The 15,635-nt window shown below is 45.0% G+C and overlaps 1 protein-coding gene across 1 annotated transcript; it reads left to right on the top strand.

Moving 5' to 3' along the window:
• The first annotated feature begins 416 nt into the window (after nt 1–416).
• Nucleotides 417–15,314, top strand: LOC6734085 (D-beta-hydroxybutyrate dehydrogenase, mitochondrial). The gene is made up of 7 exons (XM_016182273.3): nt 417–704; nt 2,663–2,908; nt 13,141–13,347; nt 13,699–13,852; nt 13,914–14,170; nt 14,617–14,718; nt 14,818–15,314. Exons 1-7 carry the CDS (start codon nt 681–683, stop codon nt 14,992–14,994), a joined length of 1,167 nt encoding a protein of 388 aa, XP_016027083.1. The 5' UTR covers nt 417–680; the 3' UTR covers nt 14,995–15,314.
• Nucleotides 15,315–15,635: the final 321 nt, after the last annotated feature.

The following is a 15,635-nucleotide window of genomic DNA, read 5'->3' as shown; positions in this document are numbered from 1 at the left end:
ACTTTTGGCGTTTGCACACATACTATTTATGCGCATAAACTGTGTGTATTCAAAACTAGGGCCATTTTGAAGCAATATTCAAATGAGCCAAAAAGAATATTTTAACAAATGTATCTGCACATTCGGATGTTTTTTTTTCTGTTTTCCGCTGTGGAAAAATAATCATCGATGCTGCGGCGGCTTCAGTGGGGCAGCGCCAAGAGCAACAAATATTTAAATATATTTATTATTCTGAATAGGCATGCCAGCACACATATGCTGTATGTATGTGTATCGCTCACACGCATGTCTGCACATACTTCAGATATATTTTTAAAAAATCAAAACGACAATTTGCTGCTTGCAGCATTTTGAAATACAACAGAACTTGAAGTCGACGTCGCCGTCGCCGTCGGCAGCGGCAGAGATCGTCGATCGGCGAGCGAAATTTTTCGGCGGCTGCAGGCAGCGCCACTCGATCGTACCGCTTAGTGCCACGCCGTGTCTCAGAGCGCCCAGGCCACGGGCCCCCAAACCGTACCGCTGCGGATAATCTATCTTGAAAATATATAATATATGCAAAATATCTGAAACTCGAGCACCGGATATATTATACTCTAAGACTACGAAAACTGCCCAACTCCTTGGGAAAGTGCGTGAAAGTCCACATTCGCCCAGCGCCACCATCATCAGCATCCGTCATGCAGGTCTTCGATAACAATATGGTAAGTGAAATCTAGCCTGCGGCAAAAAAGCCATTTGTGGCCATGTTTACGCAGGCCAAATTTATTGTCGCCGCGCTTGTGTGTACCTTATATGGCACACACTTAGCCCAGTTAGCTTAACCCAGAAATGCCAATACACAAACTCCAGTCTCTGGCACAACCACGCCCATTTTGGCCGCAAAAGAAAAGGGATATCCTTTGGCGGCAACGAAGGAGCCGACAGGCAGGAAGTCATGCGGTGTTCAAAACGGGCCGCCAAATTAATTACAAAAATTCACTTAATGGCCACGATCCAAGTGGGTCAACGTACGTGCGAGCCACTAGAAATTGAAAGATGCAAAATGCTAGATGCAAAATGCTAGATGTAAAACTTAAGTGTTCCGCCAGAGACTTGTCAAAATTCTACCGCCTGTCTGGCATTAAGTGGAACCTAAAGTATGACTACATTATAGTCAGATTTGCACAATAAAAGTCTTGACATTGAGGCAAACGATTATGGACATTCCAGAATGGATTGGACTTTTTCCAAACGAAATACACATCGAATACATTTTCAGTGCGAGTATTTTTGCAATGCTAGAACTTTCCATTCCATTTAATTCGTCCGCATCATCTAAAAATAAATATCCATATCTTTATTAATAATAAAAATAAGCTTGGAGACATATACCGATTTCTTGGCAGCTGAGCGACCCCATTAAGTACATAAATCGTACATAAATACACATAAATATAGATATATCTGAACCGGCAAGTGCATATATGTACATCTATATGTACATATATAGATCGGATCGAAATTGTCGCCCATATGTAGGCCACTTACAGAATGGCGGCATTAGTCACATATAATACTCCGAGTATACACTCACGTATCTGTGGCAAGCTAAGTCCCAAAATTGGTGGCAAGGTCGCCGGATGACGAAAGCAATCCGAAATGACATGGTTGATTTCCTTTTGATATTCCAGACAGCACTAGGAGGTATAAATAGATCCGGCAATTTTACAAATCCGGCGCACGAAAAATAGTCGAAGCAAGCGAAATGGAATTGCTTTATTTTCGGGCCGAATAAATCAATTGGCTTCTGTATTTATGCAGATGCCACCATTTGATTATTTCGCACTGTCGTTGATTTATGGCCAATGGCCAAAAGGGGCGGCCAAGGGTGCCTCTTGCCAGCCCATTTTCCAGTGGCTTTCCCACACTTTTTCGAGCGTATTGTGCACGTCATGTGTAATTGCTATACGTCAATGTCAATGTGTGGGTTAGCGTCTGATAAATGCAAGCATATTGGTTGCTGTAAGTGCTTGTGGTCGTTTCCGGATCCTGTGGCTGCAATTGGTTAGCTTTAATGAAATGCCCGATGATGTATTGTTGTTGGCAAATATGTGCTCGACCATTTCATCGGCCACTGAAGTCGAACATTGAGCAGAAGTATTATCGATTTCAAAGAGCGCCAAATCGGAAGTCCTGAGTCAATAAATAGTATGGATTGCAAATCGCAAAAGATTTTCATCAGCTTTTCCCCGATTGACGGGCAACAGATTGCCTGCCGCTCAGAGTTTTCCAGCGAATTCCGGGCTAATCCAAATAAAACTTCACAGCTTTCTCGGCAATTCCGGAAAACTCAGGACACCTGTCAAGCAGAAGAAAGCACTCAATGCACTTCTGCGAATATTTGCAAGCGGATATCTTTGATTTTCCGCAGTGGAAATAAAAACAATGAGTGCGTGCAATAATTTGCATATTCGCCTTATTTATCGATCAAAACACAAACAAACGAGAGCTGCCACAATTGTTTAAATATTTCCCAAACAAACAATGCGCAGCTATTTTGTCTGGCTATTTATAGAGCTGAAAACTGAAATGCTAATGCGCTGCAATGAAATGAATAATTAAATCGGCATATATACTATATGATTAATATGTATGTATCTATCTATCTTTCATCCTTTAGCGCCGTGCCTCGCGACGCGCCTCCTTGCGACGAGGATCCATATCGGCACTGCCACAGAAGTCACACGAGATTCCCTGGGACATATTCGAGCGACTCTTCATGCCCTTCCTGTTCTGCCAGGCGGCGGCCATTGTCACATCGCACCTGCTCCACGCCCTGGACATCTCCAGCATCTCGACCTTCGCCGTGTTCGTCTGGTTCGCCCTGGCCACCGTGGGAGCCGTGCTCTTCTACCACTTCGTCAAGGTAAGTCCTCCCGCTTCGCAGACTTTCTAATCCTCAATTCTGTCGAAAACCGCATAAAGGATCGGAGAGTCTTGGGCTTGGGCTTGGGCCTAGGATTGGGATTGGGATTGGTATTGGACTTGGGGTTTTCGGTTTCGGTTTCAGCGCCACGGGCGTCCATAAGTTAGGGGTTCTGTCTGCCGGGAACGGTCTTTATTTTTCCCTTCCGTTTTGGCCGGGTACAAGTGCCAAGCCAAAACCACAAGTGACGACGGAGGGTCTCAAATACTAGGCAAAACAAATCAGTGGCACTAAAAATAGTCGTCGGGCCAGCAAAGAATCCATATCCACATGGGCGGCGGAAGGAGAGGGTCCTGCGGCAGGCACGTCGTCAACTTATGCTTAACCAGGCCGGAGGGGAGGAAGGAGCAGGAGGAGCTGGATGAGCTGGAGGAGCAGATGGAGCAGGAGGATGCACAGGAAACCCTTGACTATGGATTTGGCTTCGGATTTGCCTGCGTCTGGTATTTCAGGGCTTATACTGTGCCTGGCAGCCAGCCGGGAAATGAAAATGAAAACAAATAAATAAGCAGGCAGGCAGGCAGGCGGAGCAGTCCTGGTGGGGAAACCCGAGCACAACTTGCTGAAAGAAAAGGGTTTGGTAATGAATATAAATTCGCAAGTAGGAAAAATGTGGAGTCGTGATTCACTTGAGACCAACCGAAAATTGCCGAGTAGGAGCTATCTAGTAAATTGTTAGTCATTTCAATCTACTTTCGAACTTTCTTAGACTTTAAGGCTGCGGCAGACAGTCAATTATATTAAAGTGCGTTCTTAAACAAGATTGATTAGGCAGTCAGTCGTTAAAATCATGAGAAGTAAAAACCACTAACAAACAAAACACCTTAGTTAACTTAACTTAACTAAACTAAGATAGTTAAGCATTCTTAACAATCCGATTATCCAGGCGTACATGATATCCACTATATACCAACTTTGCAACCCTTTCCTTGTGCATAACTTAACCACGAAATGCCGAGTCATCGCCTTCCTCTAGTTTCAGTTGCTTCCATGATTCGATATTAAATATTAAAAGCCTTGGAGGCTCTATTTCAACATCCTGTTTGCTGGCGCCTTGCTCAATTAAACTTCTAAGCAGCTCAACCGAAATGCCCCTCAGGTCATGTGTGTGCCCCCCAACCCCCCATAGGATTATTTGCCCTAATATCCTCGCATTAACTGCGCAAATTACCACAATGCGTATACGAAAAGCCATCAAATCCAATAAGGTTATCTCTCGATTTCGCACCATTTGCCTCGTTGCACATCCATGACCATCACTGTGGGGCATCGACGAAGTCGGCAGATAATTCAAATTTGCCTGCACTTTAATTAGCCTCCTTTGGAGCAGGGAACGAGTATAGGAGTAGTGACACTGGCCATTTGCTGCCTGGCAATTACAGGTGGATAAGAGTTCCGAGCTCCGTGGCCACCATTCGTGGCACGTAACCATCGTCCTGTGCCTGGGCACTGCGTATCCGTATCGGACGGACGGTGGACAGGACTGCAGGTGCCAGGATGGCATTGTCCTGGCAATTGCAGGCTGCTTGTGCCGCACTCAACGCGATGCGCAACCCGACATTAAGGTAATAAGCACGACGGCAGGATAATTAACAGCAACGGCAGCAGATGCAAAACCCGCAAAAAGGGGACACGGCGACTGGCGGCAGGAATCAGCTGTCTTGTTTCACCAAGGATTTGTCAAGGACAATGCCAGGCACTTCCTCGAAAATAGGAAAAACCCATTAAATGGACGATAATGAAATTAGTTGATTATTCCGCGGGATTTGTACTTGGCAGCTCTTTCTGCTTTCTTTGGAATTTATAAAAAGGTTGCTTAAAAATAGTTATGTATAGTTTTATGTTAATTGCAGTATAATTGCAGTATAATTGCAGTGTATTTGACAAATGGTTTTATTTAATGCATTTTACAACGCTTTCTTGGAACAATCAGATAATTCTCTCACTTCCCAATAAGCCAACTTTTACCTCCAGCTCCTTTGTGGAATCCTTCGCGAAATCAACAATTGTTTGATCTCTCTATTTCCCAGAATTTGTAAGCTCAAAATTCGTCCTTAACTGTAACAAACATCTTAAGACAAGTCCTAAATGGCTGATATCACTGACATTCGATGGATTATTTGCATAACAACAATGTGAACGTCCTTCAGAAAGAAAGTCGCCATCTATTTTTAGCCACGGCAACAGAACTCCTCTTTTTTTTTTGTTGAGAAAGAGGGAAGCAAGAAGGAAAGGACACGAAATATCCTTGCCTTTGATTAGCTTTTCGGCCTGGCCAGACCTCAGCTATTAACCCGATTTCTGTTGTCTGCCGTTTGTTTCGCATTAACATTTACATTTACATGTGCGGAGTAGATAAAGTTATTGGAAACATTCGTGGACCCTTGGACACATCCTATGTGTGCGATATGGCTGCCATCGCCTGTTTGTCCTTGCACATCACGTTGTGCAATTCATCTTTATGGCACGACCATCGAATTAAATTACACGCACGCACACAAATTCGCTGGGATTCGGAGGATGTGAATTCAGTGCGGGATTGGGATGGCCTGCGATGGGTTGCTATGGGTTGGGTTGGCAACTGTTGACGCGACAGCACAAATTGGGTGCAATGAAATGTAAATGCGCAGCTAATGAAATGCTCACCGATGACGGCAACGCCCACTCCCACGCACCCCCTCGCGTTGGAGTTACGTAATTCCCTTATTATGCCCGCCTAAATTGCAGCTGGTAGGAGCAACTGCATCCGAGGATTGCAGACCGCAGACGGCTGACGGCTTTGGATCGAATTCGGCAGTGGATCCGCTCTGCAACGCAAATTACACCCAGCTTAATATGCATAATTAAGTCGACAATCCGCTTTCCCGCCCCACTCGATCCCATTCCACTCCATTTGCCCCATCATCTCTCCTGGGGGTCTGGGAACTTTCCTCGGGCGAAGCGCAACAGTTTCCCGGAACAAGACACGAGATGGGCGATGGGTGATGTGCGATGGAAATGGAAATGGGTGTGCGGCTTGTCAGCTGCCAGAAACAGTGTAAATAATTGAATTAATAGCTTCGTGTGAGCCACGCTAATGAGCAGTTGCTCAACATCAGCAACGCCCACTGCAACACGCCCCCTCTATGTCCGCCCCCGCCTAACTCCAGTCGCAATCCCAATGCCATTTTGAAATGTAATTGAATGTCCGGGGATCTTGAAGCTCTCAGCGGAGGAACTGCCCGACAAAACTGTCCATCTCCGCCAGGTGAATCCGCAGCTGATCCACCCACCAGTTTTTCGGTTACGACTGAGTCCTGATCCAGTCACTCAGATAGAAAAGCAGCTGCAACACTGTGCCAATGGATTTTAAACACAGCTTCAATTCTATAAAGGATATAAAAATACAAATTATTTTTAACAATTTTATTTTATGTTTAGCCATATTATAAGAAAAGATTCTTTTCTAAATCGTAGTGTCCACAAATCTTTGTATTTTCTCCCCCTTTTATAAATATAATGTTTGTAACAATTAAAATTAAATGCATTGTTTTTGGCCAAACATTTCCTTTCATATGCAAATACAAACTTTTTTCTTAGTGTATGCGACAGCGACATCTGCAACAATGTCCTGGTGCCCGAGTCCTGTTTATTACCCAGCAAACCATCTACTTAGCTCCCTGGGTTTTTGCTCCAATGGGACAGCTTCCGTACAGTCCCACTGCAGCACACTTTGTCGCAGTTACAGTTCCATAAAACTTTGGCGGTAGACAAATTTTACGCTGATTCGTGTGTCGTGCACGGAGAAAAAAAAAGTAGTGCAAGAACTGCTATGTCAACGATGGGAGCGAGTGCATTCGCAATTAGGAAGCGGCAATGAAGATGGTGGTGATGATGATGATGTGGATGATGATGGTGGAGGGACCCAGCAGTTGGAAGCTGGCTGGGGTATCCCTGGGCACCAATCTCGGGACCAGTGAAGGCTATATAAAGGACGGTGCTCGCTAGCAGGCCATAAAAACTCATTATGTGCGAAGTTGCGTTCGCTTGTTTTTGCCCATTGGTGGCCGCACTGCGTTCTCCTTTGTATCCAACGGATACATATACTCCACCGTTTTCTGTTTCGGTTTTATGGTGTTGCGCGTGGCCTGTTGATTCACACACACACATGCAAGCACACACACATAAATACACTGAGGACATTCAGAAATGGCAATGGCGTGCTCGGCCTGACAATGGCTGAAAATGAAGGACGCGGCAGATGGGAGCTTTGAGCTGTGAGCTGTGAGCTGGGACATGGGACATTGGACGTGGGATTCGAAAACGCGCATTGCGTTTCTTAGAATTGCACACCATTAAATCGCCTTGACAACTCAAGCTGCCCTCTGACCCCTGACCCCCGACCCCCGACCGCCAGCCAAACCCTGGAAAGTTCTTTGCTTGCCTTGCTGCGCACTTTAGTTAAATTAAAAACCAACTGCAGCCGAGGCAGCCGTGCAGCCAGCGCGCATCGCACATCATGCTTCGGCAGCCAAAAGGTCGAAGGTCACCGAATGTGAGTAAATTGCGGACAAAGCTGCCGCACAATTGATTGGCAGCCAGTTCATTTCGCATTTCACGTTCGCAACAATATGACACTGTTTTCCAGCTACAATCCTAATCGTAGGCATTCATTAGCCGTAAATGGATTTCCAACTAAATCAATTTGGGAAATCCAAAACTCTTACAAAACTTACACATGGTAAAAAGTTTGGAAAATTCGAAAAAAAACGATGCAAAAATCCGAAAAATTATGCATAAATCAATAAATAACATATTATTAAATAAATAATTCAAAACTATAATTGATTATTAAGCAACCCAAATAATACAACTCTTTTATATATCAAATAGCTGTCATATGATTCATATATTATCCATATATTACAAAAATATCTACAACATTCTTCTTGAAACTATGGCTCAATATCTAAATGAGTGTTTAATTTTAGTTATAATACTATATAGGTCATTAGACAATCGCTGAACCACACGGCCATATAAATTTGTTTTATTTTTAGCCATATATATTTTTAACTGCATTGACTTTTACCTACCCGTTTACTTCTAATAGCCTGGTAGTATAAATAGTACCCTGCTCTCAATCCTGTTTCAGTCCTTGTTTCCTTGTTTCACTGCAGGACCTGCTACACTATATTTTAATTAACAGCCATTGCCAGGGGCATCATTTTTCGACCGGATACAATGGGAATTTAAATACAGATAAATTTCCATACGGCAGAAGGGTGCTCCGTCTAATCCTTCGTTTAAACACCCGGCCAGAGATGTTGGCTAACAGGCTGAGCTGCCATAATGGCTGGCTTGGCACAAAGTCAAAGCTTTGCGTGTTGCCTGCTTCACACACACGCACACACACTAACGCACGAACGTGTCCTGGCACCCACACACCCATGTGTGTATGTGTGTACGACTGTATCTGTCTAACCAACACACAGGCGCAAACGTGGGGCGACAGGAATAAGGGAAACAGGCTGCAAATTGGCCTAGGTCTCCTTGGGTACAACGCGTCGTATGCGCAATGCGAAAAGCCTTTAATGCCGACGCCGTGAAGTTGGCGGAGGTCCTGCGAGCGCCGCACGCCAACAGGATACCATACCTCGTGCGTGTATCGGATCGGGGCGATGGTGTGCAGGAAAGCAAAACACAGAAATGGTTTTTAACTTTCCGGTTAATTAATTTATTACAGCTTAATACGTTCAATGACTTTTGGCGCCCGTCTTTCTCTGTCATTTATGTTTGCCAACCGCCCAGCGACCACCTCCGTTTTTTAGTTAATTTATACTTCTGTTGGGTGAGGGGTTTCCCCTCGAGTTTTGGCCACCACTCTCGACCACACTCTCCCTCTCTGTTGGCCGTATTTTATTCGCTGTCTATTTTTAGCCACTGATTTAATATGCGTGCATGCGTGTGCGTGCCTCTCTTTGTTTCGCATTTCTTGCTTTCTCTCTTCTTTTTTTTTTTTGGCCACATTTCGTCGCCTCGTTGTTCACAAAGGATACCGCCCAGTTGAGTCCTGGGAATGGTGACACAGCGAGGACAATTTGTATGCGGTTTGTTTGCCATTTTTCACTTAGACTCCAAGCGACTCCCACTCCGCCGAAGCTGCACCATTTCGCTTATGTAGATTTATTTGGGGCCTCTTGAGCGGTCAAGCGTGCCCCGTTTTCTTGAGAGGTTTATGCGTCTGCAAGGATAACGCCAGGACACAGGACGCTGGAGCTGGAGCGCAAACGGCGATGGACGGCAAAATAAAAATAAGATAATAAAAGCAGAGCTCTGGCCACCGATAAGCGGCCATCAGCCTGGCTCATTGTCCGACATCGAAAGGGGTTCAATAGTTCCTCGGCACGGAATGAAATCTGTTTACTTCGATACTCATTTTATTTATTGCGAGCACTAATTCCGCCCCGGAAGTACAATAATAAAACTGGTTTATTATTATTTAACTTCCTGGTTATTTATTCAGTTTATGACTGGCCAGTCAAAGTTTTTCAATTACTAGCGGCCATTGGAAATGCGCAAAATATCAACCAAGCGAAAATCAAATTTTTTACAGTTTTGCAATTGAGATTGAGTAATAATTAATATAAATTTTGAAGCCAGCTTATACGAGTATATAACTTAGTTCAACAACAAAATTAATATATATTTATTATGATGGCCGTAATTTTCTAAGAAATGAAATACCCACCTATTGATCCTGAGCGAGTGGGCTAGCTTCCGGTCAACATATTTTCACAACTTTTACGCAGTTCACGCCACAGCCCACGCTTCCGCATTATCCTCGAAATAGGAAGCGGTGTGTTTTTTGCACCCCTGGACAGTCATAAATTTATTCACGCAAATGAAGGCACTGTTGGCATGTTCATGAGTCTGGTTCGGACTCCTCCTATTGTTGTTTACATTTTACACTCGTAACTTTCAGCTCGCCCACGCTGCCACACGTGCCACGCCAGCAGCAGATGGTGGAAAAGGGGGCAAAAGAGTTGCTCCAACACTTTCGCCACTTCCCCGCCATTTGATGGCGTTCGCAATTCCTGCCACACAGAGTCCATGTCGGCTGACTTAGAGCAGTTTGCACATTAACTTCCGCACAGGAGACACAGAAGGCCCTTTTGGCTTGGCCAGCATAATGCATTATATAAATATTACGCATACGCCGCGGTGTACGTAAGCCGGAGGTAATGAGTGCGCGAAAAGCAGCTGCAGGCGGTGAATCGCGTGCCCCGCGACCATTTATCATCCGCGTGGCTAAAAGTGCGCGTAAAAAGCTCCGCTTTTCGGGGTAACACAACCGCAGATAGCACCTGCTGCTCCTGGTCAGCGAATAAATCTTCCACTTCCAGTTGCCCGCAATTAAAATGCAATAAAGGATGCATTTAAATTGCTAAAGCACAAAGTGCAGCCGAAGGATATGTGTGTGTGTGTGGGAAGGAATAGGGATCCTGGCACGCCTCCTTATTGACTTACTCGCTTCCAGTGCTCGGCATGCATTTCCGACCCAAGTGCTCAGTTAAACGGAATGTCTGACATGCACCTGCCACCCATGTGGCCTTCCGCCCCGCCAGTTCACCCCAAACTTCCACCGCGCTCTATTTCGGGGTGCATGCAACTTGGGTTCTATTTCGGGATTGCTTTATAAAAACCGCAAGCCGTCGTGTTCGCCCAGAGGTGCGATGTCAGGCGTTGGAGAAGGTGGCCAAATGGGCAGGTGGCAGGTGGAAAGCAGAAAGCAGCGGAGAGTGGCAAGTGGCAGGTGGCAAGAGGCACGCGGTTGCGTCAAGGGGGCGACTCTTTCATGCCTCGCACGTAGACACTGCACTGTCGAAATTCTCTCTTTTTTGCCCCGGTATCCTTGTTGAGCACCGGGAGAAGCTGTTAAAGCCACCCGCCAGAAGTGAACAAATGTTGAAACTGGGTGAATGGCCATCTCGAATGGCCAACAGCAGCACAAAATCCATTCAGTGGGCGGATTTTTATAATGCACTCAAAAGTAACCGTTGTCATTTTAAGCATTAAGTGTCGGATTTTCACACTGTTCAAACTCAATCTGTATATCCTGTCATATCCTTATCCTAGATATTAGCCAATATGTACTAAATATAATTTATAAATTAGAATATGAAAAACATATATTTGCCTTCTTGGGTGAGATAATTTATACTTCTAAACTTCAGAGACATAAGTAATCCCGATATATCAATTTAAAACTTATTGCGATTGAAGATATTCAATCATGTCAGTATATCTTCCTGCATTATATACAATTGTGCGAATTTCTTTCCGCTGAACTGAAACTTTTAATTGAACTACCCTTTTTGAAAAGGTCAAATGCTTAAGCGGTCGGTAATTAAATGTTTTTCTTGCAAAAGTTATAACTGCTTTGATAATCGGGAAGCTAAGGAATACAGCAGCTTCCCAGCTTTCCTCAGTACATTTTCTTTGGCAAAGGCAATCCCTTGTTTTTCCATCGCATTTCTTCAGAAGAAGCTGCCACAATTTCTGGTTTCCCCCAATGCAATTTAATAGACTCTAAACATTTAGCTGCTTGGGGTTTTTTATATTTTGCCTTTATTGCTGCTTTTTGCTGCGCTTTAATTGCTCAATTCCGTTAAGTCAGTTGCTGTTTTTAGTTGCAGCAAAAGTTTAAAGTAATTTGTGCTGAACCGCAATAAATTGGGGTGGCAGCCCAAGGAACTAAGGACGAAGAATGCCCCGTGCATTTTTAGTGCTAAAGTTGGCCCAAAGTTTGCATCAGCGTTGTAGTACTATATCTAAAGTAGATTCCCGTAAAAACCGAAGGGACATAACTTGCGGGAAACTTTGACAGGATTCTGTGGGTGGGTGGGCGTGTGCGGCAAAGAAGCCAACCGCCAACCGCCCACCGTCGAGTGTTTGTGTTTTTATTAACGCCAAACAACGGCCAACAGATTTCGATAAGCCAAACACTTATGGCCACAATAAAATGTCGGCCAGTCTTAATGGGTGTCAACAGCACGGCCAATAATAATACACCCGTGCTGGCCCGATTCCTCTTATTTTTTTCCACAATTTTACGAGCACTTTATAACAGTTTAATAGCCCGAACAATGAGTAGCCGTCCACCTCCTTTTCCTCGTTCGAACCCGATTGACGCACACTGGAGCCAACCCCACTCGAATCGAGGCGAACTATATGGGGTAATGGCATGATGGATATGACACTATCCCCGCCCGCAGAATCCAGGGAGACGGAGACCGAAAGAAAGAAGTTGACTGACTGGAGCGCGTGTCTAAAGCGGATGTCCTAGTGAGCACACGTCTTCCTGCTCGCCCACTTCAACTTTCCATCAGCATCAGCATCATCATCGGCGGCGTCGTCTCAAGCCGTGATGAACTTAAACAAATATCTGCGACAGCCATCCCAGCTCTCACACCCAGCCCCAGATGGTAGCACTCCCACCCCGAGTGGGAGTCCTTCCGCACCACGCCGGACTTTCGCTTTGAAATCGAAAGCAGGCCGCTTCTTGTGGGGGCGAGCTCAAAGAGCCTTCGACAAAGTTGCCAACTCGCGGACGTCTGAGCCCAGTTTGTGACACGACTTTTAAGTGAGCGGACTTAAGGCCCACAGACGGCGCTTCGGCTGGGCCAAAGGTGAAACTTCAGAGACCACACCCAACGAAAACTTGATACTTCATCTCAAAATCAAACAGAATGCCACGGCTCAATTGTCAGCTAATTGGCGCCATAATTACCGAACGTTAATTGCCTGAAGAGTTCAACGTTCCAAAATCAATCCATTCACCTTATGCTACACTCTTATATTAAAGTAAATATATTTCGAATATTTTATATTATTCTCCTTTGTAAGTTCAAGAGATGAATATAATAATAAAATATCACAGGATATTATTCAAACAATGTTAAATAGTTAAACGGCAATAAATATACGCAAATTAAATTCTAAATTGCTCAAGAAATATTTAAGAATTTATAATGAAAACTAATTTGGTATCTCTGTTAGGTTGGGAAACATTTTGTATTAAAACCGCTTGTTTGTATAAACAAATTAAATGTAATAAAACGATTTATACTAAGCTAGAATGTTTAATTGAACCATACCTAATCTTAGCCGTCCCTTTTCTTACCTTTCAGGTTTCGGCTTCGGGCAAGGGCGTGCTAATCACTGGCTGCGAGGCTCCCCTGGCCTGGTACTTGGCCAAGAAACTGGACGACTTGGGCTTCACCGTTTACGCAGGATTCAACACGCCCATCGAGGAGTCGGACGAGGCCAAGATTCTCAAGGAGGAGACCTCGGGACGCATGAAGCTGCTGCACTTGGACGTCACATCGGAGAAAACTGTAAGTCTACACAGGCGGCATGTCCTGAGCTTTTAGCTGAGTCGATAGGCTTATCCATGACAACCACCAACTGGAGTGATATAGCAATTAGCTTGAGTGTCGCTTAAGAAAGAGCTTCAATCGGTATGCGTAGAATTTGAAATTTGTGAGCCTTTTTTTCGTGGAAAGTTGTGCACGCTTCTTATTCCACTAAAAAAGGAGAAAAAAAGGAAAAGCTCTCTCCTTATTTAACGAAAAGGAGACAATAAGCAGGAAGAGCAACACTCTTCCATGAAAAATCGCTTCCTTATGCTTTTCCAATCTGGTAGCCCTAAACCTTTAGCCGAGTTCACAACCATATCCGTTGCTTAGATCCTGGAAGCTGCCCGCTATGTGTCGCAGCACTTGCCCCACGGCGCCGAAGGATTGTGGTCTGTGGTGCACTGCGCCCACTGGATAGCTTTAGGTGAACTCGAGTGGATTCCATTTGCCGTGCTTCGCAAGAGCTTGGACCTCAACCTTTTGGGTAAGTGGGGCGCCACCCTGTCATGGATGTTGTCTGAAATCTTAGTTTTCAAACGTTTCAGGTTCCGCTCGGCTAACCCAAATCTTCCTGCCCCTGGTTCGCCGTGCCCATGGTCGCGTCGTCTTCCTGACCTCCGGCCTGAATCGCGTGCCATCTCCCGTCCGGGGAATCCAGTGTGCCACCCAAGCGGCCGTGGACTGCTTCGCCGCCTGTCTGCGCCAGGAGATGCGCACCCGGGGAGTGGACGTGTCCGTGGTGGCTGCCGGTGAATTTGCACCCGGCAACGGCTGGCTGAACGAGACCGAGCTGCGTGACCAGGTGAGGACAGAATAATGGCCCCATTGCTCGGGTATGCAGCTACTAATGGACTGCATTGGGAGAAATTTTCAATCGATGGAGGTCCTTTTAATGGCAAACCAGCATAAGGATACATTGAACATTACACGCGAAGTTAAAGTTCCTCCTAAACAAACTAATATAACTAAAATATAACAAAATATTTAAATTTTTCACTTAGAAGCATTTATAAAGTTTAAATTAAGCATAAAACTAGTGAAACGAGGAAAGTGCGCAAAGTATTCATATGTTTATATTAACCAAACTTTTACAACCAGTTTTTTCCACGTGGATCAGACTTTTCATGCTTTTAGTTTTTTACGATATGATAACTATTCCCAAGCAGCGGGGACTGCTAAAACAGTTTGCTAAGAACTCATTAACTTGGCTTCAACCCATCCTTCCCCATTCCACCGTATTTTTCGCAGGCCAAGCAAATGTGGAACCAGCTTTCCTCGGAGCAGAAGAAGACCTACGGCGAGGATTACTACGAGGCGGCCATGACATCGGTGGAGAAGTATTCGCGCCAGGTGAGAGTGCCCAGGCAACCCCTTTTCCCAGTCCCCTCCCCCACCATCCCTGTGTCCGTTGGCTAACGAGTGTTTAATCCGCACCTTCTCCAATTCCAGGCGGCCGATATCCAGCCCACGCTGCGCGTTCTCATCGATGCCGTGACCAGGACCTTCCCCATGGCCCGCTACACCCCAGTGACATCCAGCGAGCGGCTGCAGATCTTCCTGGCCGAGCACCTGGCCCCCTCCCTCTACGAGTCGCTCTACGGGGAGCAGAAAAAGTTCGTCTACTGACCAACCTCCGTCCACCGTCCATCGCCCAGATAAGAATCTCCATCGAAACGGCCCGATATTGTAATTCGGAAATTGTTATTCATTTATGATTTGCCCCGAAATCCATACCCTGCTCCTTGGTGCGCGTGAAGGACATCCAAAAAGGAACTGTAGCCAGGAGCACTGTTCAAGGCGCTCCGCCAGTCGATGAGCATTTACGTCCTTCTCTCGATTATTCTCATGATTTTCCCTTGACGGAGGCGTCTGCATAATATTATTTTCTTTAGTTGCTAGAACGAATTGTATAACGATGAATAAAATGAAAATGGAAACAATTGAAAGATGCGCGCTTTCTGGTCTGGTCTAAATATACGAATTTCCATTGAATTTGGAAAGGTAATACTGGGGAAAAATCAATGTATATTTGATTTTAGGGAATAATGCTATTGTATGAGTGCTAAAAAATACCTCAAAATGTTTATAAATTAAGTTCCCGACCAAGCGAAGAGAGGCCAAAAGAGTCATCACATCACAATCCATCTCCTCAAGTCCTGCTTCCTCGTTACGAGTGTCTTTCGCCAGGATTTTTCGAATCCTGTTAATTGCTTTTGATTGACACTTGCCGAGTGCCCGGCCTTAGTCCTGTCATTGCATTTAATGGT

This window comes from Drosophila simulans, chromosome 2R, assembly GCF_016746395.2.
Source record: "Drosophila simulans strain w501 chromosome 2R, Prin_Dsim_3.1, whole genome shotgun sequence".
NCBI classification, from domain to species: Eukaryota; Metazoa; Arthropoda; class Insecta; order Diptera; family Drosophilidae; genus Drosophila; species Drosophila simulans.
Note: the sequence above shows the minus strand (reverse complement) of the source record. Positions and strands in the feature narration are given on the sequence as shown.

Bases quoted from the DNA above. Each gene is read 5' to 3' on its own strand.
- LOC6734085 (XM_016182273.3), top strand. From the start codon at position 681: ATGCAGGTCTTCGATAACAATATG. The intron at 13,853-13,913 runs GTAAGTGGGGCG...CAAACGTTTCAG, and splicing joins CTTGGACCTCAACCTTTTGG to GTTCCGCTCGGCTAACCCAA. The intron at 14,719-14,817 runs GTGAGAGTGCCC...CTCCAATTCCAG, and splicing joins TGGAGAAGTATTCGCGCCAG to GCGGCCGATATCCAGCCCAC.